Here is a 25,606-nt window from a genome sequence, read left to right as displayed (position 1 = left end):
TCATATTCGCTCGTTTACAAAATAAAAATAAGTTTCCAAAGCTGTACGCTTTAGGATTTCAGCTCTGAAATTATAGCTAGAAAGCCAAAGACTTTAACCATTCATACTCAAGACATAAAATATCTGTAAAATAATACTATTAGTTAATGAACCTATACGAGCTGAACTGAGATGAACACTCATTGACTGTTCAGCTTAACATGAGCCAAGCTACCAGCAGCTCGTCTCATTTCCCAGCCCTAGTTTCCTTCATCCACTCATGCACAACTTTTTGCCAAGACCGGTCGTTCCAATGCAACACATATGAAGCAGGTAACACTCAATTCAGAAAATCCATGAATAATACATTAATCTTGGTCCTGATCACACTTTCCTTAACAAGCAGTAAGATATGGGGAGTGGCACTTTGACAGAAGCTAAATACATGTGCAGCAACTTGAGCCAAAAACATGAGCCTAGTCCATGCTATCTCAGTAAGATATTGTACATGTTAAGGCTTTGAATTATGACCTGAGCACACAAACAAATCATGCAATCTTGCTACCAGTGTTTTTAGCATCAGCAACGCACCAGAAAAAAAAAAGTGCACATTAGCTTCATGAACCATTCTTGGTCTCCATTAATTGCCCTAATTTGGTTATTGTCCAAACAAGCAGCAGAGATGGGAGTGATTGGTGCTGTACCGTGTCAGGTCTATACTGCCTGACCAAATCACCTGAGACATAAGAAAGAAACCAGCAACATATTCTGGTTTTCGGTTTCTGATGATCTTGGTCATGTGGATGGTCCATGTGATTGTTCTACTTTTCTAATCTTGGTTTCTTGGATGGTCCTTCATCAATTATTGGATCCCGGGGATGTTGTAAATCTGATGATGCCTGTGTTTCAGAGCCTTTATCTGCATCAGAGGTTTGTGGTGGAGCATATCCTTCAGGAAAAGGGGGTGGAGGAGGAGCTTGAGGCAGCTGCAAAACGAAATAATTCTTATCAATTTTAATCTGATAGCTTAGTTGCCAAATGTGCTAGTCGGAAGACCCTTAAAAGGACTAGTTGAGGCCAAGGCGAGACCAAAAAATAAAACATTAAAAAAACAAAAAATTTAGAATAAATAATTAAATTTAGTAACAAACATATGATTGTAACTATGGATGAAGTGTGTAATTCAATGAAATATGTCACAAAATTCATGAAATTTCATAATATTGAACATACACCAAAACTTGGGGCAGACCATCTGGTTACTCTCTCTCTCTCTATATATATATATATAGAGAGAGAGAGAGAGAGAGAGGATTATCCTGCCCCTGTTTCATTAGGTCAATGTTAGGACCCTCAAAAAATTATTTAGTTTTTAGATGTTTTATAATCGATCTTAACCATTAGATGTGTTTATGATTGTTGCTGAATGGAGAACATAAAATTGATTAAGCATCTTTATGCTCAGATGTGTATCTTAAAGAGGTAAAAAAAAAACATCAGTTGATATCGTACTAAAATTTTATGATAAAATGTTCACACTTTTTATATCAAATCAATTTGAAACAATGCTTGTTTCTCAATAAGTATTGATAAACACATCTAATGGTTCAAATTGAGCATAAAACACCAAAAACTTTGATATCGAAGGTCTTAACGGTGACCTAAAGAAAAAGAGGATAAGATGAACCCCATATATATGGTAAATATTGGCTACTAATGATGGTACAGAGCTAATGAGCCAAAAACATGGGTGCAAGTTGCATAGACTCAGTAACTGCGTAGATGTGCTCAGCATGGTCTTTTGCTATAGATCAAGCTTTGGATCGTGCTTTTCTGATGTAAAAATGTGATCTTTTGAGTTATGAAATTTTGGCACATTGTGGACCATTGATTTTTGGACCCCTTTAAAAACCTAATTACTTGTCATAATCACATGATTCAAAACTAGTTTCCTACTAAACACATCATGTAGATCACATCTATAACATTTGATCTACAAAAAATTCAAAATTTTTGAAAATAGTGATTTCTACTCATTAGTTTTGTACCTTCATTAGTAGCCAATATTAACCCATCCATATATATATATATATATATATATATATATATATATATATATATATATATATATATATAATTCTCCTTTTGTGGCGTTTTCATGTCGTTTCTTAAAAAAAAAACTTGCTTTTTATACATTTTTAGGCCGTGTTTTTTTATCATGTGCATAACCGTTTAGTTATACAGTGTCCGTCCCAAGCCCGGATAATGGAGGAGGGTTGCGGTAGGCCAGTGACAGCCAGCGTAAAAACTTAGTCACACCCTATGAATATGAACCAGTATGCGAATTTCGTTGGGGCGTTCCCTACTAAGCGATGCTTTGTACTCTATAGGCCCGGAGGCAGTGATAATTGGGCAAGGGTAGCTAGGACATTGCCCAGAAACGATGCGTCAAACCGGCGCCCGAGGGTAGGGTTAAATAGGCAAGGGTTCTCGCACTTTGTTGGACGGGTGAGGGTAAAAAAGATAGTTCAAGACCATACAATTAGGTTAACCACTTAGAACATAGGGTCTTTAACTGGTAAGTTGGTAGAGTTAGTATATGTTATGTGTAGGAAAAAGATTGATATTTTATGTTTACAAGAGACCAAATGGGTAGGTGAGAAAGCAAAAGTGATACAACTTTGGGGATATAAGATTTGGTATTCAGGAATACATAGGAATAAGAATGGAGTTGGAATTGTTATTAGTCGTGAGTTTATAGATAATGTAGTTGAGGTCTGTAGGAAGGGGGATAGGATTATACTTATTAGATTAGTAGTAGGTACAAATATTATTAATTTTATTAGTGCTTATGCACCTCAAGTCGGTTTAGACGATTCCACTAAGTGTCAATTTTGGGAAGATTTAGACGAAGTAGTACAAGGGATATCTCATGGAGAAAGATTTTCATCGACGGAGACCTTAATGGACATGTAGGCATTGGTAGGGATGGATTTGAGAGTATCCATGGAGGCTATGGTATAGGAGAAAGAAACGAAAGTGGAGAAAGGATTCTAGATTTTGGTTTGTCCTATGATTTGATCTTAGCCAACACGTGGTTTAGGAAGAGGGAGTCTCACCTAGTAACATTTAAAAGTGGGGTTAATAAGAGTCAGATAAATTTTTTCCTACTCAGAAAGAGAGATAGGGGTTGTTGCATCAATTGTAAGGTTATACCAGGAGAAAGTGTAGCTACACAGCATAGAGTCTTAATTGTAGATCTTAAAATTAGAAAATGCCACAAAAGGGATAGACAGGATAGATCCTAGAATTAAGTGGTGGGCACTAAAAAGAGCTAAACAAGGAATGTTTGTAGAACAGGTAGCTAAGGAAGCTAATTGGTGTCTCGAGGAGGATGCAGAATCAATGTGGAATAAGATAGTGGGTTGCATGCAAAAGGTGGCGAATGAGGTTTTGGGTGAGTCAAAAGGCGGTGCACCGCTAGGTAAGGATACATCATGATGGAATGAAGATGTCAAATTAGTTATTAAGGTTAAAAGAGAGAGTTATAGAAATCTAAGAGTCATGATAATGAGAATTTGGAGAAGTATATGGTAGCAAAGAAGGAAGCTAAAAAAGTCGAAACACGAGAGATAAGGTATATAAGGAGGTCTATGACAAGTTGGATACCAAGGAGGGCAAAAAGGATATTTATAAGCTTGCAAAGATGAGAGATATGAAATCGAGGGATCTGGGTATGGTTAGATGTATCAAAGATGAAACGCAAAGGGTTTTAGTTAAAGATGAGGAGATTAAGAAGAGATGGAAAGATTATTTTGATAAGCTATTTAATGGAAGGCATGCCCAGGATCTTGGAGACTTCTCCATTCCTTTTCATGAGATGAATCGTGACTTCATGCGCAAGATTCAAAAGCAAAAAATTGCAGAGGCTTTGAAGAAAATGCAATCCAGAAAGGTAGTTGGCCTGGATGGTATACCTATCGATGCTTGAAAATGCTTGGGTGAGAAAGGTTTAGTGTAAAATAAAAAAACTTTTATCGAAGGAAAAATATAGCGATATTTTGAAAATATAAAAATTTTATATATATTGTGATAATATCAAGGGCAGTTGGCCCAGATGGTATACCTATCAAGGTTTGGAAATGCTTGGGTGAAAAAGGTTTAGAATGGTTGACAAATCTTTTTAACAAGATTTGACAGACAAATAAGATGCCTAATGAGTGGAGGAAGATTATTTTGATGCCTCTATATAAGAATAAGGGTGATATATAAGATTGCACAAACTATCATGGTATAAAACTCATGAGTCATACTATGAAACTTTGGGAGAGGGTGATTGAGTATAGATTGAGAAATATTGCCATGATATCGGAGAATCAATTTGGTTTTATACCTGGAAGATCAACTATGGAAGCTATACATCTTCTTAGACAACTTATTGAGAGATATAGAGAGGGGAACAAAGATTTGCATATGGTTTTTATTGATTTGGAGAAGGCATACGATAGAGTACCTAGGGATGTTCTCTGGTGGACAATGATGAAGAAAGGTATCGCTCTCAAGTACATTAGTATAATTAAAGATATGTACGAAAGAGTAGTAACCAATGTCTGCACTTGTGGAGGGGTGACAAACAATTTTCCTATAACGGCTGGGTTACATCAAGGATCTGCATTAAGCCCTTTCCTTTTTGCTATAGTGATAGATGAACTTAAGAGATCAATTCAAGAAAATGTGTCGTGGTGTATGTTGTTTACTGATGATATTGTTTTGATTGATGAGTCTAGAGCTGGGGTTAATGCTAAGTTAGAATTATGGAGACAGACTTTGGAAGCAAGAGGTTTTACGTTGAGTAAGAGTAAGACAGAATATATGGAATGTCGGTTTAGTAAGCAACGAAGTAGTGAGGAGAGTGTAGTGAAGCTTGCTGAGCAAGAAATAACGGTGGATGACTGTTTCAAATATTTGGGATCTATCATTCAAAAGAATGGAGAGGATGTAAATCATAGGATTAAGGTTGGGCGGATGAAATGTAAAAGTGCAACTGGAGTGTTGTGCGATCGTAGAATGCCATTGCGGTTGAAGGGAAAGTTTTATAGGACGACAATTAGACCCGCTTTACTATATGGTACGGAATGTTGGGCTGCCAAGAGACATCATATTCAAAAAATGAGTGTAACTGAGATGCGTATGCTTCGATGGATGTGTGGAAAGACACTAAAAGATAAGATTCTGAATGAGGAAATACGTAAGAAGGTAGGCATTACATCCATTGAAAATAAGATGAGTGAGAATCGTTTGCGATGGTTTGGGCATATTCGGCGAAGGCCTAATGATGATCCGGTTAGAAGGATGGAGAAATGGAAAAATATATTAGCTAAAAGAGGTCGGGGTAGGCCTAAGAAGACTTGGATGGAGATGATAAGAAAGGATATGAATGCTTTGAACCTCACCGAGGACATGACATTGGATAAAAATGATTGGAGGAGAAGAATTAATGTGGACCCAAAATGATTTTCTTTTTGGTTCATATCACCGACCCCAATTGTTTGGGATGAAGGCGTTGTTGTATATATATTGAGCGAGAGAGAGTGGTAGTTGCGCAACCCTTAGGTGCGCAGCTACCGACGGAATGCCAGTGGCCATCCATCACAGGGTATGATGGACAACCACAAAAAAGAACGCGGACAAGTGGACAAAAACGTGCATCCCCCCCCTTTAACGGCGGTAAAAAACCGCCGCTAAAAAGCACTAAAACACACAAATAGCATGTTTTAGCATTTTTTATGATGACCGTCCATCAAGCGCCGCAATGAACGGCTAGTGCAATTGCGCAGGTAGCAGTGCACCCATGTCACATAGACTCGGCTAACACGGGTGAAGGTGCGACACCCGATGCGGTCAACATAACCCTTGATGGGTGCGATTGACTGCACCCAGGGTTATACTTGTCCTATCTAGACTCGATCAACTCTGATAGAGTCCATTTTGGACCCAAAAAAATTAATGGGGGGAAGGGGGTTTAAGGCATGAAACCATCTCCCTCCTCCCCCGACCCCTCCTCTTCTTCTGAAGGCGACAACGGCCACAACCCGCAAAGGTACCCCTCTCTCTCTTCTTCTTCTTCCTCCTCCTTCTTTCTCCTTCTCCCTTCCGCATCTGGGTTTGAAGGAACCTAGGTGACCTGGGTTGGGCTCGATCAAACTCACCCAGGTTGGGTGGATCTCTCTCTCTCTCTCTTACTAAAGCCTGGCCCTATAGGGCCAGGTGTCTCTTTAGTTTGACTTAACACTAAAACCTGGCACAACAGGGCCAGGTGTTGGTTTGGTTTGACATGAATCAGATCTAGTCTAATTCATGTCTTTGGTTGAATGAAACGAGAACTAGGTTTGAACCCAAGATCTGATTTCAACTAATTCAGATCTAGATCTGGGCGCAGATCTGATTCCTACTACTAAACTGTTAAAAATTATATATATATATACTCTCCCGCACACAAGTTTTTTTAAATTGCCGCATCGCCGCACCTGCACCTATGTGACATAACTGCGCACCTAAGGGTTGAACAACTACCACTTTATATATATATATATATATATATATATATATATATATATATATGGGTTAATGTAACATTAAACTAGTTGTATTTAACATTAGATGGATTCAACCATATTAAAATGACTAAAAACCATTAAAAGAATGATATTTAAAAAAATACATGCTTACTTTTATGGGCATTATGGGGTTTTGAACTTGGAGAGAATTGAAAAGTCCAAACACTTTTTCCAAAAAAGTAACTTTATGAATCTATCAAAGTTACCTTTTTTTATCTAAAAAAGTAATCATGTACTTTTAAAAATGCCTTCTTTTAAGGGTATTTCAGTCATTTTAATCATGTTGAATTCATTAGTTTAATGTTAGATTAACCCTATAGATAGATAGATAGATAACAGAGACCTACTGCCTAGACCCATAAGCCTAGGCAGTGGCGATGCGCCTAGCCCGCCCAGGCAGAGCCTAAGCATGGTTTTTGACAACTAAGTTTGATAGCACATCTTCAGAGAGAGAGAGAGAGAGAGTTTTCAAGTGGTGGACTCTCTAATAATCTTCATGTGGGTCTTATGAGGGTGTGGGATGGGTTTTGTGGTTATACTGTAAGAAGGAGACTCCATAGATTTAAGCAACATATTGCAGGTTTTCCTCAAAATGTACGGTCATGTTCTTATTCATCTATTTCTGCCACTTTTCGTGATGTTATTGTTGAACTAGAAGAAACTAAAAGAAAAGAATGTTGCAAAATTACAATACAACCATTGTTCCATATTCTAAAGATGATGATGATGACCCACGGTAAACTCAGTTAACTTCACTTGCCAAAAAAAAATGGAAGATGAAGAGGCGATGGTGCGGCAGTGGGATACAACAATGAAGATTTTTTGTCCTAATTTTTGATCTATAAAAAAGTAAGATCTTTATAGTTTAGACTTTAGAGATAAAGATTAGCAGATAAGAGTCATAAGGCATTGGTTATGTTTTAAGTTATCATGAACTCTCAATAGTTTAATTATGACTTATGACATTTTAGTATGACTTCTCAAGAGTTCATGATAAAACATCCACTAAAACATTTTAGTATGAACTCTCAATTAGCCCTTAAGAAGACTAGGCAGGGCCTAGGCAGCACATCCACTAAAAAATATCAAAATCTTTGCACCTAGTTCTTGAGCACAGAACAAATTTTGCTATGCGGTGTTCCATACAGCCAAAAGAAACTGGTGTTTATCAAGTGCAAATAATCCATGGTGAGAATGGGCACAACCATGAATAAGCAGGTCAAACTGGACTCAGGGCATCAATGAAGCAGGTCAAAGTCTAAGCAAGCTGAATAAGAGTAGGATATGGTCAGTTACCGCCACAACCATATTCACTTCTATGGATATTGATGATCACTAGTGACATCCGTGCAAAAAAGTTGAGCGGACGTGGATATAGAAATGGTTCTTGAAAATGCTAATCAACATAAATTTTCACACATGCACATGCAAAATAAAGGCTCAAATATGGGACCTAGTTTGATATCACTGTGACTGATCAATTGGCTGCCATTAGAAGGTATGGCCCCAAGTGATGGCTCGGCTACTCAAGCCTTGAGCATGGGTCCAGGTGAGCTCGGTTCACCCGAACCTTGAGCTAAGGCCTCTCCCCTATGTGTAATGATCCAAATGGATCCAATAAGCGCTGACACCTGACATGTGGTGATCCGAATCCACCTCTTGGGCACATGCCTATATAAGGCTGCATCGGCATCATTTCATGCATCTTTTGGGAATTGAATAGTTGAACTCCAAAATTCTCTAGTGTAGATCTGTCCCAGATCGAGAGCTCATTTGAGCACTCTCTGGACCAACTTGAGTCGCCTGAGCTCGCCAGAATTTACTGAAAGCCTGTAAGCCTTGCCTGAGCTCTGCCGATTGGCATTGAGCATGATGTAAGCCTGCCATTGCCGTGCATAGGCCGATCACCGTTCCTTGCTGCTAATCGCCGAATTTCGACAAATTCACCGGCGAATTTCGACAAATTCATCCTCATATCACCAGAGAACATGATTGAAGCAAAGAGCACCAACAAATTCTCTAGATCATATGATCGCTAGTTTGATCCACCGCAACGCGTCGCACCCTGCCGCTGGCTGTGATACCTTCTCCGAACCACTGCCGACCACCTGAGCATAATTATCTAGTGGTGATCGTTTAGATTGTCCTCACTACCGACCTAGAGCCCATCCATATAATACCTATACATGTAAAGCGTAAACCATGAGGAAGTGAATCAAGTTTTGTGTTGCTCTCCTTCAATAAGCCATAGTTGTGCTCTTGTTTTGAAAATAAACATAATAAATATTTGTTTCCCATTTGATTTTAGTTTTACTTCTAGTCCTTTTTCTGTTTGACTTTTCATTTCTCATAGAATTCCCTTTTCGCTTTCTGTTTGATTTCCATGTTTTGTTTGTTGTTTGATTTCCATTTCACTTCTAAGTCAATTCCAGCATCTAGCTTCCTAAAAAATTTAAAATGCCTTGCTTCTTGCATGTCCTGTATCATTTCCCACTCTCTTCCAAATTTGGCAACCTTGGGGCATTTAGGACAAAAGAATTCAACAGGTTAAAGACCAAGGTTGTAAGCATCGTATCGTTACCCGTATCGATTGGGCCCAAAGTCACACCATATCGGATCGTAACTTTTTAATAAAAAAATTCTAAAAAATAAAATAAAAAAATCATAAAAATTAGCAAAAATTCTAAAAAAAATCATATCACATGAAACAATGATGAATTGCACAAAATACAACCATAAAATCATATATGAAGCATTTATGTATCCATGAGCTGCTATGAAAAGAAAAATGTAAATTGTGAAATAATAAACACTACGCTAACAAGTCATAAGATCGATAACAGTGCACGTTTACATAAACAAAAACAAAATCCCCAAGTGTTTCTCAATACTTAAAAATTTTACATAACCATTTTTTTTTTAAGTTCAAACAAAAATGAAGACTTCTTCTTGCAAGAAATTAAGCCCTAAATCACTCACAAGTTCTTTAAGAGTGAACACAAACTCACCTTAAGGAGTCTTCTTATATATTAAAAAAAAAATGAATTGAGTGCAACATAAAATGCACTAATTGTGTATCATAAGATACACCCTGTATCGGGGTGTATCGTACGATACACCCGATACAGGTACAATACACACCCGTATCTCGATATATTGTATCAATTAGGCCCATGTACTTGCAACACTGCTAAAGACAGAGAGATTACCTTCCGCAGCAAAGAACCAAGAATGTGATCAACACGTTTCGCTTCCTTTAAGTCGATAGCCTCTTTCCCGGTCCTTGTCTCAACGTTCACCCCATCATTTTCAGAATCAACTGCAAAATAAGATATACAATGATCAGCCCTAATATTTTGAGCTTATCTGCAACAAATGAAATAGAACTCTAACATTGTCGAGCCAAACTTAAAAAAATAAGAAAAACAAACACAAACACAAACACAAACACAAGCATTCCAAAGGGGGGAGCATTTACAAGCAAATCTATCCTTATTAGATTGACAACATTTACTTCTATGAGACTACAACTATTTGTAGCTTAGAACACTTTTCAAGATAGGGACACATATAACAACATATGATAGATTCTAACCAGTGAAAACAAAATCAAATATGCTAAGAACATGATACATAAAACAAAGGTCAGCTGGCAAACCTAAAACTTAATTGAGAAAAGGATACTCGAATGATAATTTTGAGGAAGTTTCATGGGAATTTTGTTTTGAAAAAAATCTTCAAAACTATGTTTTCTGAAAGCTAAATTAGGGGTTGGGTAGAAATGTATTAATCAATTTGTCTGATCTCTCTCTCTCTCTCTCTCTCTCTCTCTCTCTCTCTCTCTCTCTCTCTCTCTCTCTCTCTCTCTCTCTGTGTGTGTTCCCTCATGAGCACAATGGAAAACCCCATTCCCTTTTTTTCCCAGCTTCCTCTTCCAACAACCATCAGAGAGAGACTTTTTTGTTTCCTTTTCATCATAGGCTGCTCACAGTCTCCTTGAGAATGTGTTCGGTAGAGAAGGGACCAAAAAAGAGGTAGGTACAAACATTAATGTTGGTGAGAGAACTTATGATTGCCCTCAAGTTTATAATGTTAGAATATGGGCTGTATAATATATATATATATATATATACCCAAGTCACATGGGTGCGGGAGTGCGGCAGGGCAAACATGTAAATATATATATATATATATATATATATATATATATATATAATTTTGAAGGTTTAACATTTAACATTATCATAATTTAACAGTTAACATTGTCATAATATCATTCATCACCTATGTCACAAGGATTCGGCCAGACAGGTATCGCACCCCCGTCGACACGACGCGATGCGGGTGCAGGTGCGGGTGCAGCACCTGGTGCGGTCAACCCAACCCTTGGTGCGGTCAACGCACCCAAGGTCATTTTGATCCATTTTTTGGATTTTTTTTAAATTTTTGCCCTATGAAACCTCGTGTAAGCGTGGAAGGAGACGACATGGAGCCCTCAACTCGGTGACTGCCATGGAGCCCTCACCTTCATCCTCTTCTGTCGTTTTACCTTACTGGTTGGAGGCCATCGTCGATCGTCAGTCCAGCTAGACTCGACCTCGCCAAGGAGGTGCGGTTCACAAGGGGCCACCATCATTGGATGGGGCGATTTGCTATTCCCAACGTGGTGCCATTGGCTGGAGCTACCCAGGAGATTATCATGACCTCTCAACTTCCTTTTCTGAGAGCCAATGAGAGGCAAAGTAGCCCCTTAAATAGAGGAGTCATTATTGAATATTATGTGGATACTCTCAATATTATTGGCAACAAGATTGGGCCAATCAATGCACTCTTTTTTTATAACGTGTGAGACTGCCCTTTATTGCCCTCTCCCTATCACCAACGGTTTCAAGGCATTTAAATGGCCTCTCACGCATGATTGGTTGGATCTTCACATGGCCTCACTATTACTATTGTTGATTCAGACCCATAATGTGTAACGGTTCTAGACCCTATTTATGAAGTTCATCCGGACCCAGAACCTGAAGTGGATCCTGACCTGGTTTCTCAAACTGGACATGACAGGCCAGATTTGCCCAACTCTTTTGGGTCGACCAGAGCGAACCTGCCCCATGACTTGGATGCTCACCACCACCTTCTTCAAGGTGGAATTGAAGGGGTGCCGCCTCCTTGTACGTTTGACCCGCGCCGGGGGGAACCCCCAGACCCCCCCCCCCCATATATATATATATATTGTCGTACCCCCGCACCCAAGGTTTTTGAAAGTGCGCAGCCCCGCACCCGCACCCATGTGACATAATTCATCGTGCATACAATATATCAACCTAAATATCAATCAAATAAGTAAAGCAATTACATAAATCAACCTAAATATCAATCAAATAAGTAAAGCAGAAAAGAACTAAATTACATACCAAAAGTAACGGATCTTAATAATTTTCTTCTTCATCATCAAATGCATCATTAGAAGGAAGACTCACTCAGATAAATCCATATTTGTCATGTTGAAAAAATGGTCTCCTTCGAAGTCCCACTCTTCTGGGTTTACATAACAAAATTTGGATGTTCCTTTCCTGTATTACAAACCCAATTTGAAAATGTTAAATACAATAAAAGTATATTTAAATGAAAAATTAAAAAATAAATAATCAAATAACTAAGAAAGCAAATTAATACCCGTATTCATCGTTAGATCGCGAAAGTAGTCAAAGATTTGAATGGACATATACTAAATCCTCTGCACGCTTGATTGTGAGTTTGTTTCTCTTCACGTTATGGATTTGAGAATATGTGCTCCAGTTTCTTTCACAACAAGATGAATTAGCAGGTTGCGATAGCAATCGTAATGCAAGACGTTGGAGAAGAGGTGTTTCTGATCCAAATGTTGACCACCATGTGAGAGGATCTATATTATCCTCCTCTCTCGCGAATAATGCTGGTCCATATAATCTTGAAGATGAAAATTTTCCAAACTCTTGTGTGACTTGATTTAGAAGATATGCTTCAGGAAAAAGTCTTATCATACACATATTTCTATGTCTTGATAGCTCTGGGTTTAGATTTGGAGGGACACGATCAATACCACATGCTTGCCACTTTTTTGCATAATATTTTGGATTAAGAGAATGTACCATGCAATGCAAATGAATGTTGTTCTTATCCTATCTTCTAAATAAAATTGAATGAATATGGTTACAAAATTCTGAATCATCCAATGCAGAATTTTTTTCTTCATGCTTGAAAACAACTTGTATTTTTTCAATCATATTATCACACATTTCATAAACTCTATGAAGCATGGGCTCATCCTTATCAACATTTCCTAAATAGGTTGGGTAAATTGAAGAAAGTATACTATTTTGTCCCAAAACTCATCATCAACAATGAATTTCTTAATTTCTTGAACTTTGACATCATCAAGCACAATAGAATGTCCAATTTTCATCAGTCACCATGCTAACCAAAGCATTCTTCACTTTTTTAATCCTCTTCACCATCACAATGATGGACGCAAAACATGTTTCAACGACCTTCAACAATTTCAACTCAGAATGCCTATTAAATATAGTATTAGCACGACGGTGGTTAACAACAAAATTTTTAATGCTTTTGACATTTCTTTCTAAATCTTTAATCCATGAATATAAAACATATGCTTGTGAATTTTCTTCTTCTTTGGGGTTGCATATGCTCTTTAGGGTCAGATTTAAGTTGTGCTACACAGGGAGTCCAAAAAATATGAGGGTAGTTGCTCTCCAAACTCAACGCTGCACTTTTACAAACTGGAGCGTTGTCTGTAATAATTTGTACAACATTTTGATCACCCACTTCTTTTATGACTTCTATAAACAACCCCTTCAAATACTCTGCATTTTTATATTCTTCAGATGCGTCAACTGCTTTCAAGAATACTGAGTCACTAAGCGAAGAAGTAATGAAATTGATCAGTGGACGCCTTTGAATATTTGTTCATCCATCAGACACAATAGAAACTCCATTTTGCTCCCATGAATATTTTTTGATCTCCAACAACCTCTCCATATTTGCCCTCTCTTCTGCAAGAAGTGTGGTTCATATTTTTTATGAGCTTAGAGGCACATAGCAAATCAAATTACAATTTGCCAAAGATGTTACTAAATCCTTCCAATAAGGATTTCTAGCGGTATTAAATGGGAGCGAACTAGAATAAAAATACCTCCCAACTTTTCTATCAAATTTTTCTCTTTCATATGTATTGAATGGTGTTTGTATCGTTCCTCTACCTCCTACATTGACTTTTCTTTTTTTTTAGCATCTTCTTGGTGGCTTGCAAATGACACACTAACTGCACAAGAATCGGTCATTGTCTTTCTCTTCTCATATTCTTCTTGTATTTTCTTGTATTGTCTTCGCATTGCCTCATCAACTTTTCTACATATTGAAATGCTATGTTCTAGTATCTTCAACAAATGAGCCTTCACTCTTGTGTAAGACCTAACAAAATCTCTTTCACAGAGCTTGCATCAAAATCTCTTGTTTCTACCACCTCCTTCTCCAGTTTTTGCAAGTTTATCTACATGTACCCATAGTGGCCCCACCTCATCGGTCCCACTACAACTATCAGCAAAACTAGCAACAGAACTCAAATGTTGGGAATGAGGATGACGCAAGTCCTTTTTCTTTATCTGTCATTTTTATCCTAAAAACACAAAAAAATACATTTAAAATTTTAAATCAATTATACAAACATTATATAACATTATATATATATATATATATATCCCCTGCCAAAAACAAGGAGGGACTCGGCCCCTCCCCTGAAATAAGAGGGAGCAGGGAAGGGGGCTCGACCTCTCCCCTGCCGACTCAACAAGAGAGCGAGAGGGGGGGCTCGGCCCTCCCTCCCCTGAAATCAAAGGGAGCAGGGTGGGGGGCTCAGCCCCTCCCCTGTCGACCCAACAAGAGAGCGAGAGGGAGCAGGGGGGCTCAACCCCTCCATTACCGACACAAGAAGAGAGAGAAAGGCAGCTAAAGGGCACCTGCGACGAGGGAGAGGAGGAGGTGGCGTCGGGAGGACTCGAGTTGAACTGCGCAGGAGAGGAGAGGAGATTAGGGCAAATTTTTTTTTTGCCCTAATCCTCCATTTTCATAGTTTTTTTTTTAAAGTCCAAAAAATTGGACCAAAATGACAGTGTTGACCGCACCCGGTGCCACACCCGCATGCGCACGCGCACCCGCGTCGCGTCGACGCAGGTGCGGCATCTGCTTTGCAGAGTCCCTATGACTTAGATATATACACACACACGTGACAAGATTGTAACATGTATTACCCTCCAGAGGTATTTTGGTCTTTTGACCAATACAATTTTTCTGTAATAGGTGTCGCCCAATAGGGACTGTTTTTACTTCAGTTTGTAATATGTTATATTGTCAAGGACATTTCTGTCCTTGACAATATAACAACAATATAACTGTTGGAGCTCCCAATGGCTAGATTTCTAGCTGCTGGGGAGCCCCAACAACTATATTGTGGGGAGCCTCTCGCTCCCCTTTAGTCTATAAATATGGGCATTAGTCCCCTTGTAAAGGAATGCATTTTTTGTGCATTTGACACCCAATAAAGACTATTTTTTTTATTGTTAGTTCAATTTCTCTATGCCCATAAGTGGCTGGTGTGCTTGTGTTTTTTGCCCCTTTGTGTGGATGTGCCTCTTGTTTGAGGCGTGAAAAAAGTTCATGATTTCATTACATGGTATCAAAGCCATTGCAATCTTGATCGTAGTAAAGCGTACTCGTGTGGACGTGAGATCGTGGACTCGTGGTGCGGAAAAGTCTTTCGCTTTCATATCTTTCTTCTTGCTTTCTATCTCTTTATCTTTCTGGATCCGAGAAAGAACCAAAGTTTATGCCTTTAAAGAGTGAAAATGGCAGAAAAATTGCACTTCAAGGAAATGAGATGAACAAAACCATTACCGACTATGAAAAGAGATGGAAGGAGTGGAGGATGAGTAATTCCAAAATCATGGGATGGCTCATTAATAGTGTTGAAATAAAAAAATGTTCAAGCTTAGCAAAATTTGAATTTTTTAGTGATGCTTGAAAATATCTCCAAGATATGTATTCTCTAAAGGATGTATCTCATATATATAATCTCCAAAAGAAAGAAAGATTTATGACACAAAGAGATATGAGCATAAGATAATATTACAATGCTCTCTCTCTTTTGGGATGAATCGGCTCTTTTAGAGCCTAAATGAAATTGTCCATTTGACTTTAGAGCTCCGAGAAAAACAAATCAACTCAGAACATTTTTACCACTTCATAAATGGGCTTAGGCCCGAATTTGAAGGGACCAAATCGGCCCTTCTTCATAGAAGTGGTGTTCCTTTCATAGTAGAAACTTTAGAAGAATTAACTATGAAATATAATAGATTAAAGAAATCGTCTCCTAGTAAAGATGAGGAATCGGCGCTTGCTATGTCAAGGCCCGAAAATCATACCAAAGCATATAAGCCTCCTTACTTTGGAAAAAGTCAAAATGACTATGGGAAGAACTCAAATGACTAAGAAAGAAATCCAAGTAATTACAAACACAAAAAATATGGTAAGATAATATGTCACTTTTGCAAAGAGCCGGAAAACATCAAACCTTTTGCCCAAAAAGGAGAAATGAAAAAAAAAGGGACCTCTATGGGATCATCAAGTGAAAGAGGTGGTATAGATGAAGGCTCCAAGAATGTTTCATTCGCTCAACTCATGAAAATCCTTCAACCACTAATCAAAGGCCAATCTTTCGCACTCTCTGATGCAACTATATCAACATGCATGGACTTCGATAAGAACTCTTGGATTCTTGATTCCGGTGCCTCTTTTCATATGACTCCTAATGAGTCCATACTATCCAAATGTCTTATTAACTCTCATGATTCTTATGTTTCAACCGCCGATGGAACGTCCTTGAAAATTAAAAGCTTGGGTACTTTACAAAATTCTTCTAAAATTAATCAAATTTTTTATCCCAAATATTAGAGTAATACCTAAACTTAACCTCAACCTTTTATCTGTTTCTCAAATTACGGACCATGGATATAAGGTCACTTTTTCATCTAATGATTGCTTGGTACAGTATCTCTAATCTAAGAAGCCGATTAGGCATGGCCATAGAAGAGGTGACCTCTACTAAATGGACAATTTGAAACTATTAAATCAATTTTTTTGTAATTTTGTTGAGAAGAAAAGTATCGAACATTGGCATAGAAGATTAGGACATCCAAGTATGTCAAAAATGTATTTATTCCCTTTTCTTGAAAGTTGTAATGAAAATAATTTTGCTTGTAAAGAATGCATACTTAGAAAAATGAAGACTTTACCTTTTGGAAATAGCCAATTATATCTAAAGAACCTTTTGAGTTAATACATGCGGATGTATGGGGACTAGCACCGGTTATATCTAAAGGAGGAGTTTCTTATTATGTAATTTTTGTAGATTATTATAGTAGACACACATGAATTTATTTTCTTATACATAAATCCGAAGTTTTTGAATGTTCTCAAAAATTCCATAATTATGTCAAAATCAATTCAAAACCTCCATCAAAATCTTTAAATCTGATTCCAAGGAAAAAAAATTGTCAAAAGATTTTAAAATTTTTTTTATCAACAAGGGATTACTTATCAAAAGTCTTGTCCTTACACCCCCACAACAAAATGAATTGGTCGAAAGAAAGCATTGGCACATTATTGAAACCACTAGGACTCTTATAATATCAAAAAATGTTCCAATTTTTTTTTGGACCGAAGCTGCTCTTACGGCGATTTATTTAATTAATAGAATGCCTTCAACCATTCTTGAAAATACTTCTCTCATTGAAAAATTATTTAAAATCTTTCCTGATTATTCAAGATTAAGAACTTTTGGTTGTAAATGTTTTGTTGTTTCCAACAAAAACGCTAAACTTTCTGCTAAAGCCATTCCTTGTGTTTTCTTAGGATATGCTGAAAACCAAAAAGGGTCCAAGTGTTATGATATTGAGAAAGACACTTTATGTTTCAAGAAATGTAAATTTTCTTGAAAAAGAAAATGGTTTTGAAAAAATTGAGTCTAGGAAACCATGTGAGTATCCATTTTTGTTTGATCTAATACATGAGCATAATGATGATACTATTGATAACATGAATGAAAGTAATGATATTCATGATATGCATGAGAGTGCCAATGATAACACTCATGATGCACATGAAGGCGATATGACTATTGTTGAACTTCAAACATACTTTCGTCGTACACAAGACCAACCACCATGTGCATTAGAAAGGTATATCTTAAGTCAAGACAGATCAATCTAGTGTTAAAAGATCTACGAAAATATCCCAAAACACTTAGTAGGTTTGTATTTTATGAGTCAATTGAGCCTCACTATAGAGCCTACCTTATGGTCGTACACTCCTATGTAGAACCCTCCTCCTATAATGAAGCCAAAAATCATCATGAATGGATTATGGCCATGAATAATGAATCAAAAGTCTTAGAAAAGGCCAAGACTGAGATTCAATCATTACCTATAAGAAAGAAAACCATAGGATTAAATGGGTCTTTAAAATTAAAACCAAAAGTGATGAAACATTAAAAAAATACAAAGTTAAGCTAGTCGCCAAAGGTTATAGTCAATAATATGGAATAAATTATGAGGAAACATTTACCCCAGTAGCTAGGATGAGTACAGTTCGAACTCTCATCACCATTGCATCTATTAGAAAATGTCATATCTTTTAAATGGATATTAAAAATGCCTTTTTAAAATAGCAAAGTTAAGCTAGTCTATATTAATCCTCCACCCGGGTTATGTTTGGCGCCTAGAAAAGTTTTTCGTTTACGAAAGGCTCTGTATGGTTTGAAACAAGCTCTTAAGGCTTGGTATGATCATTGTAGTAATGTGATGGTTCAACTGAATAGAAGTTGCTTAATCACCCTGGGGGTATTTTTTGTCTCAGATTAAGTATGCAGCCGAGAAAATTGAAAGGTCAGGTCTTACGGATGAAAAGAGAGTGCACACGCCAGAAGTCATCAATTCAAAGACGAAGATAGATGATGAAAAACCTTTGAAAGATCCAACTTCATATCACCAAATGATTGACGCTTTAACTTATCTTTCTATTACTCGTTCTGATATTGCTCATGCTATTCATACAGCTAGTCAATTTCAACATTCTCCCACTACAATACATATGAATGTTGTAATGCGAATAGTTAGATATGTTAAAAATACTATTAATCAGGGTTTATTTTTATCATCTCCATCCTCATTAGATGTTATTGCATATATTGACTCTGATTGGAGAGGAGATGTAAATGATTGTCACTCAACCACTAGTTTCTATATTTTCGTAGGTGATTCCTTAATATCCTGGAGATATAAGAAACAACAGAAGGTGCCCCTATCTTCCACAGAAGCTGAGTATCGTGCAATGGCCACTACGACTTCTGAATTAGTGTAGTTGCGACAGTTACTCGAAGACTTGGGGATTTTCATATCTACACCCTCGAGATTATGTTGTGATAACAAAAGCGTTGTCTATATTGCGAGCAATCATACATTTCATGAGCGAATGAAACATATCGAAATGGATTGCCATTATGTCCGTGAAGAGTTCCTGAAGAAAACTATCATTCAGTGTTTTAAAACTCGCCGAGTCAACTCGTTGACTCGGCTAACTCGGCTCGGCTCGGCCCTCCAGCGAGTCAACCCGGCAAGGCAAACTCGGTCTGCCAAAACTCGGGCTTGACTCAGGCTTGACTCGGCCTGACTCGGCCTGACTCGGGCGAGTTCTGGGATGTTTGAAATTTGTTTTTTGAGTTTAAAATGGTAATGATATATTTACATATATGCAGTCTACTGTTTACTGTTTGTACAATCTAGTTGAAAAATCATAGATGCAAGTTGTATCTAAGCAATCCGACCTCATATATGTGTTCAACATGGTTTATTTGCTAGGAATCACACCTTTATCATATTTTTTATGTAAAAATATATTTTTTTGAGTCATGAAATTTTGGCATATTGTAGGCCATTGATTTGTGAAGCCCTTGAGAAACTTGCTTACATGTTGACAAACTATTTGAAAAAAAAAATTGTGTTCTAATAGATTGTATGTACAATTGAATGTGTAAAAACATACATTTAAAAACTTACTCTATTGGCAAAACCAGGAGATTTTTGTATGCATTTGCTTTTGTCAAATAAAAAATGGTCTATTTTGCAGTTTCAGACCTTGTTTACCTCAAAATTGGGATTGATATGAAAAATCAGATAAACTGTTGAAATGGAGAACCAGGTCTTGAGTAAGGCTAAAAGAGTCTAGTACTTTCTGCAAGCTGATGAAATGGTTTGGCAGTCGGGACTTAAACTAGCAAAATTAATGAATTTTTGCTTGTCGTGACCAACTTTTCTACATCTAATAAACTTTTAATCTTTAAACTCCCAGATTTCTGTGGCACATGACAAATTGACTGTCAAAGTGCTTGTATAGATATCAAATTCAATTATTCAAGCAAACCTCTATAGCTCTTTGCAGTTGTTTTTATATTCTTACAGACATTTGGAGACTATGTTTACTCAAAAACATGGTTTCAGACAAATTATATATTGTTTTTCTTTTAAAATCAAAAGTTAACAAAACCCGGTCCGAGTCACCGAGTTGACCCGCCGAGTCACGAGTCAATAAAGAGCGAGTCGAGTTCCGAGTCACGGGTTTTAAAACCTTGCTATCATTCGACCATATGTGTCATTTGAGTATCAATTGGCAGACTTCTTCACTAAGGTGCTACCATCTCCCAGATTCCACTTTCTTCTTGGCAAACTCTCGGTTGCCATTCTGTGAGTTTGAGGGGGGTGTTAGAATATATATATATATATATATATATATATATGACAGGATTGTAACATGTATTACCCTCTAGGGGTATTTTGGTCTTTTGACCAATATAATTTTCCTATAATAGGTGTCGCCCAATAAGGGTTGTTTTTACTTCAGTTTGTAATATTTTATATTGTCAAGGACATTTCAGCAATATAGCTATTTGAGCTTCCAACGGCTAGATTTCTAGTCGTTGGGGAGACCCAACATTGTGGGGAGCCTGTCACTCCCCTTTAGTCTGTAAATATGGGGATTAGTCCCCTTATAAATGTATACATTTTTTGTGCATTTGACACTCAATAAAGACTTTATTTTTTTAATTGTGTGTTCAGTTTCTCCAAGCCCATAAGTGGCCTTGTGTTTTTTGCCCCTTTGTGTGGGTGTGTATGTGCCTCTTGTTTGAGGTGTGTGAAAAGTGCGTGATTTCATTACATGTAAAGCAATGTTGTAAGTAAGCAGCGTACCTTACAAAACACTATGACATGTATTATATCTATTAGGTAACCTGATATAATACATACATGTATTTAAACAAGTGTATATCATACCTGTATCAGGCAAATCTTATGATACATCCAAATACGAGGAATACATTATGATAAGCAATCAATGAAGTTTAAGATGCGATCATTTCATTTTTTTTCTTTTCTTTTTAAATATATAAGGCTCCTTAAGGCCAGTTGATACTCATTCTTAAAGAACTTGAGAGTAATTTAGGGATGATTACCTACAAGAAGAAGAAGATGATGATGAAAATAATGATTGACATCATCTAGTATGTTTTTGTTTGAATTTTAAAAATACTTGGCCATTGAAAAACACATTGTGATTTTGTTTTTGTTCATGTAAACACTCACTATTATGAATCTTGCAACTAGTTAACTAGGTTTCATTATTTAATATGTTTATTATTTCATAGTTTGCATTTTTCTTGTGAGATATGCATGGCATTCATAGCACATTATCTTGATTATTGGATATTCAATGTTTTACGTAGTATATAATTGTTTCATATGTAACATTATGGTTTTATTAAAATGCATGCATTCATAGCATTATGGTCTTGTGGCATGTTAGCTTAATTGCATTGTTCTAGTGAGATATGCATGCGTCCATAGCATATTGCCTTTAATATTTGATGTTCGCTGTCTTATACAACTCATAATTGTTTGATAGGTGATATTATGGTTTTATCTTGTGCAATTCATCATTTTTTCTTGTGTTGTGAAATTTTTTTTAAAAGTTCATATTTTTTTGGATTTTTTTTATTAGAAAAATATTTTTTCTTTTTAGGATATGATTTGTTATGTATCTTATTTTGGGATTGACCAATATAGGTTAATATAGGTGTTTTACAGCCTTGACATAAAGTGAATAAGAATCATGGTGCCAAGAAGCCACAACAAATTTCTAAGAACCAAAACTCATGCTCATATCCACATCTGATTGTGTTACTACAATTATGTCAAACACTTCACGAAGAGTATAATGCTTCAACAATTCATAAATAAGTGCATATCAGTGCACAAGCAATTTTGTGACCTACATCTAGATTAGGTTCCACAAAGAGGCATTAGAATGTCTGATTTATTAGAAGTAAAGAAACATTTAGCTTAATTAGCCTCATAACAATGAAAAGCACATAGCAATATATCTCCAAGAAAGCACAGATGCTAATAAACAGATGATTAACAAGCATATCGTGAATAGAGTGTTAACTAGTAAACAAGACATTAAATATAGGGCACTTGAGACCATATCCAATCTTCTCCAATTTTGATGCAGCAGTGGAAAATGCCTTTGATATATGATAAATTGCCCGTGCCTGCAAAATGAGAGAATGATCAGGCACAATCAAGCTTATAAGACATTATCATTATTTTATTGACACCAAAGCACAATCAACAGCGAAAATCGACACGATAGAGGTATCATCTTTTGCTCAAAATGTTATGAACTATTAAAATCATGTTCACATTTGCCCATGTTGAAGCCATCTTGAATATTCAGCATTACATCAAAACATGTATTTCTACTCAATCTAAAGCACGAGCAGAGTAGTCTGGTGAAAAAAATGTGCACTATGGAACTTATTTCAAGATTACTTGCCATTAGGACTGAACAACGTGCAACCTGAGCTGGCCCTGCCCAGTTAGTGAACGGGCTTGATCGGACTGTTGACGAGTCAGGCCTGGACAAGCCCGACCAGTTGACCAATCGGGCTGAGTCTAAACCCGGCCAGGCCTGACACAAAGCCCATGGCCCGCCCATTGGACCTACGGGCCTAATTTGGACCGGGTAAGGTCAGGTCACCATTCTTCATTTCTTTGACTGTGCATAGGTTTTCTCAACAGAAATTTAATAACTACAAAAATGAAAAGAAAAGGTGAGATACAAAATGGATCCGTTTTCGGAATCACATTTGGCAAGTTTTCAACATTAGGAAAAAATGGTCATTCTCTCATTTTTGCTGAAATTATTTAGGTTACTAGTTAGGTAATTAGGTGTAAAGTATGGTTATTTAAGTTACTATTCAGGTAATTAGGTGTAAGGTTACCAACTTACAATTATAAAAGAAAACAGGTCATGGGCTGGCCTGCAGGCCTTACCAGATTTCAGTTTTTTTTCAAAAGGCCCGTTAGCCCGACGGGCCAGACACGACCTGGCCAGAGAATTTGTCGGGTGGGGTTTGAGCCCGGTTCAGGTCAGGTCATCATCCAAAATCTACGCCTAGGCTGGGCCATGGGCTGCCTGAGGACAGCCCAGCTTGCAATAATGCTGAACACATATAGCATATCTAGCATCCATATAAAAAGTGTTTGAATATGGTTCCTTGATGAAGTATCCAAATTGATATGGATCTGGATATAGTGTTTAGGAATATCAGTCAATATCTTAACCAAATTTGCATCTCACCATATCCAACTCCTATATACTAGCCAAATCACCTTCCTAATGAAGGAGTCCAAATTGGGATAAAAAAAATTAGGAAAATCATAAAGTTTTTACTATGTTATCTGGTGGTGTATTCAGGCAGGTCACACTATCATATTGCACAAGAAGTGAAGGTGAATCTCCATAAAATCATTTCCCTTAATGAAATCCAAACAGAATACCATAAAAAAACTGCAAAATTTCTAATGGTTAGGGGTCCATGGAAAACAATAAATGTTAAAACAACCAACAAAGTTACATAAGTATTCCTTCAAGTAAACACATTTAGATTACAATCTATTCACCAAGATTCACGCATACTTGGCCTCATATTGTCCATGCTTCTAGTGTATCCTTGCCCGTTGTTTGCATGTTCAGTCTGCTGTAGACCATGTTGCCCAAATATACAATTATTTTTATTTTTAATCATACCAATACCTCAGCATTCCAGTGCTCTTCTGTTAGATCAATTCATATATCTTAAGTTATATTTTTCACAATATGCATGATAAACAAGCTTCAAGAATTATTTTATAATATTTTTTCCAGTAGAAGAGCCCATGCTTATAAGCAAGCACTGAATAAAGTCAACTTTGAGTTACTCAATGAGAACCAAACCATGAAGAGAGACGGACAGACACATGCACGTGCACACACATTGGCAGCTTATATCAAGTGTAAATTATTCACCATCTAACAAGTACAGTAATATGAATCCTACCAAGTCGCTACTTTGAATTAGTAATGAAGTTTGAGCAACAGTATGTATAAGCACCAAGAAAAAATGGAACACCACCAATCATTGTCAAACTAACAGCTTATAATCTAGAACAATTTGAAATGGACAGTAGGAGCAAGCAATACCAAGAGAAAAGAGAAAGAAAGAGAAAGCACATTACATACAATCCGAGAAGCAAAGACATTAGAAAGTTGTGGTGCTTGGTAAATCGAACCATCTAGGATGTAGTAAGTGAGCATCGGGGTGACTTTCTCGGGACCATCTCTCTTCTGCTTCCGGAAAACAAAGAGATGAGGCTCCAAGACTTCACTCAACACGTATTCGGTGCCAGTCATATTTCTATACAAGGACAATGCAAACCAACCACGGTTTCAACAACAATACTTAAAAACCAACAACAAGAAGTCACATAGAACAATCCCTTCAAATAACATAAATTGTTTGAAGATATTAAATCAGTGTTTCCATAGGCAAACACAGGATAACCTCCTCAAACTTGCATCATAATTCCCATGATTCCACAAGAAAAAATTGAAAAAAACACGTTGACACTGAGAAAAACGAATCGCAAAAAGAGTCCAACCAAAAAAAATGGGGCATCTCAGCGAAAAGTTTATCCTAGCTCCATAATCTGATTGACAAAACGAAAAGGCAATAAATTGCTGTCACCATTTCTGTAATGAAAGCAATAGAAACCTCAGAGCTGATTCACTGAATAGCTTCCTCAAGAAAAGAAGAGTAAAGAGAAAGAACAAAACATACCCACTTCCAAACATCAGAAAACAGCGCCAAAAAACAAATTTCCGATCAATCCCATCATTCCCAAATAGATCAATCAATCCCCAAGATACCAAACCGATCAAAGACACAGTAGAAAACAGAAGCAAGAGGAAGAAGAAGAACAAAGTAAGAGAAGCAAAAAAGGAGGAGCGAGGCGGAAGGGGGTGAGAGAGACTCAACGCGAGGTGAGAGGGGTCGAGGGGGTGGATGGAGCGCATGCGGAGCTGCTCGTTGTTGCAGGACCAATCGTAGAAGGGTGAGAGGGCGAAGTAGTCGAAGACGAAGGTGCGGTCGAGCGGGAAGGTGTTGAGCCACAGCTGGTCCCTGAAGCATATCCCGGTCATGTCCGTCCCTGGAGGGGGAGGCGCCACCGGAACCCCTTCCATCCCGGCGGGGTTACCCGCTACCCCTGGCGGAGGGAGGGGCGTCGCCGACATCTCTCTCTCTCTCTCTCTCTCTCTCTCTCTCTCTCTCAAGAAATCCCCTTCACCTCCTCGATTGGACCTCGTATATTTGTTTCTTATAAATGTAACATATATAAATGTTTTCTAACATAAAAAAAATCGACGGCTAACAATACATTTAAAACTTTATGATTTTAGCACCTTAAAACACACACTTAAACATCGAAAAATCATAATCCAAAATGATAAAATCCATATGT

General features: G+C 37.3%; 1 protein-coding gene across 4 annotated transcripts; it reads right to left on the bottom strand.

The window, feature by feature from the left end:
• Nucleotides 1-323: 323 nt before the first annotated feature.
• MED6 (RNA polymerase transcriptional regulation mediator-like protein) lies at nucleotides 324-25,432 on the bottom strand. 4 transcript variants are annotated; one of them, XM_089983717.1, is made up of 5 exons: nucleotides 24,925-25,432; nucleotides 24,327-24,501; nucleotides 22,245-22,314; nucleotides 9,806-9,915; nucleotides 324-965 (listed from the first exon to the last, which is right to left on the bottom strand). In XM_089983717.1, exons 1-5 carry the CDS (start codon nucleotides 25,377-25,379, stop codon nucleotides 801-803), a joined length of 975 nt encoding a protein of 324 aa, XP_089839843.1. In that variant the 5' UTR covers nucleotides 25,380-25,432; the 3' UTR covers nucleotides 324-800. The 4 variants fall into 4 exon arrangements, with proteins under 4 accessions (XP_089839843.1, XP_089839844.1, XP_089839845.1 ...); XM_089983718.1 differs by having other exon boundaries at nucleotides 22,209-22,314; nucleotides 25,123-25,432; XM_089983719.1 differs by having other exon boundaries at nucleotides 25,123-25,432.
• Between the last annotated feature and the right edge of the window lie 174 nt (nucleotides 25,433-25,606).

The sequence above is a fragment of the Nuphar pumila genome, chromosome 12 (genome assembly GCF_984573655.1).
Source record: "Nuphar pumila chromosome 12, dmNupPumi1.hap1.1, whole genome shotgun sequence".
Lineage (NCBI taxonomy): Eukaryota > Viridiplantae > Streptophyta > Magnoliopsida > Nymphaeales > Nymphaeaceae > Nuphar > Nuphar pumila.
This window is presented reverse-complemented; position numbering and strand designations above follow the sequence as displayed.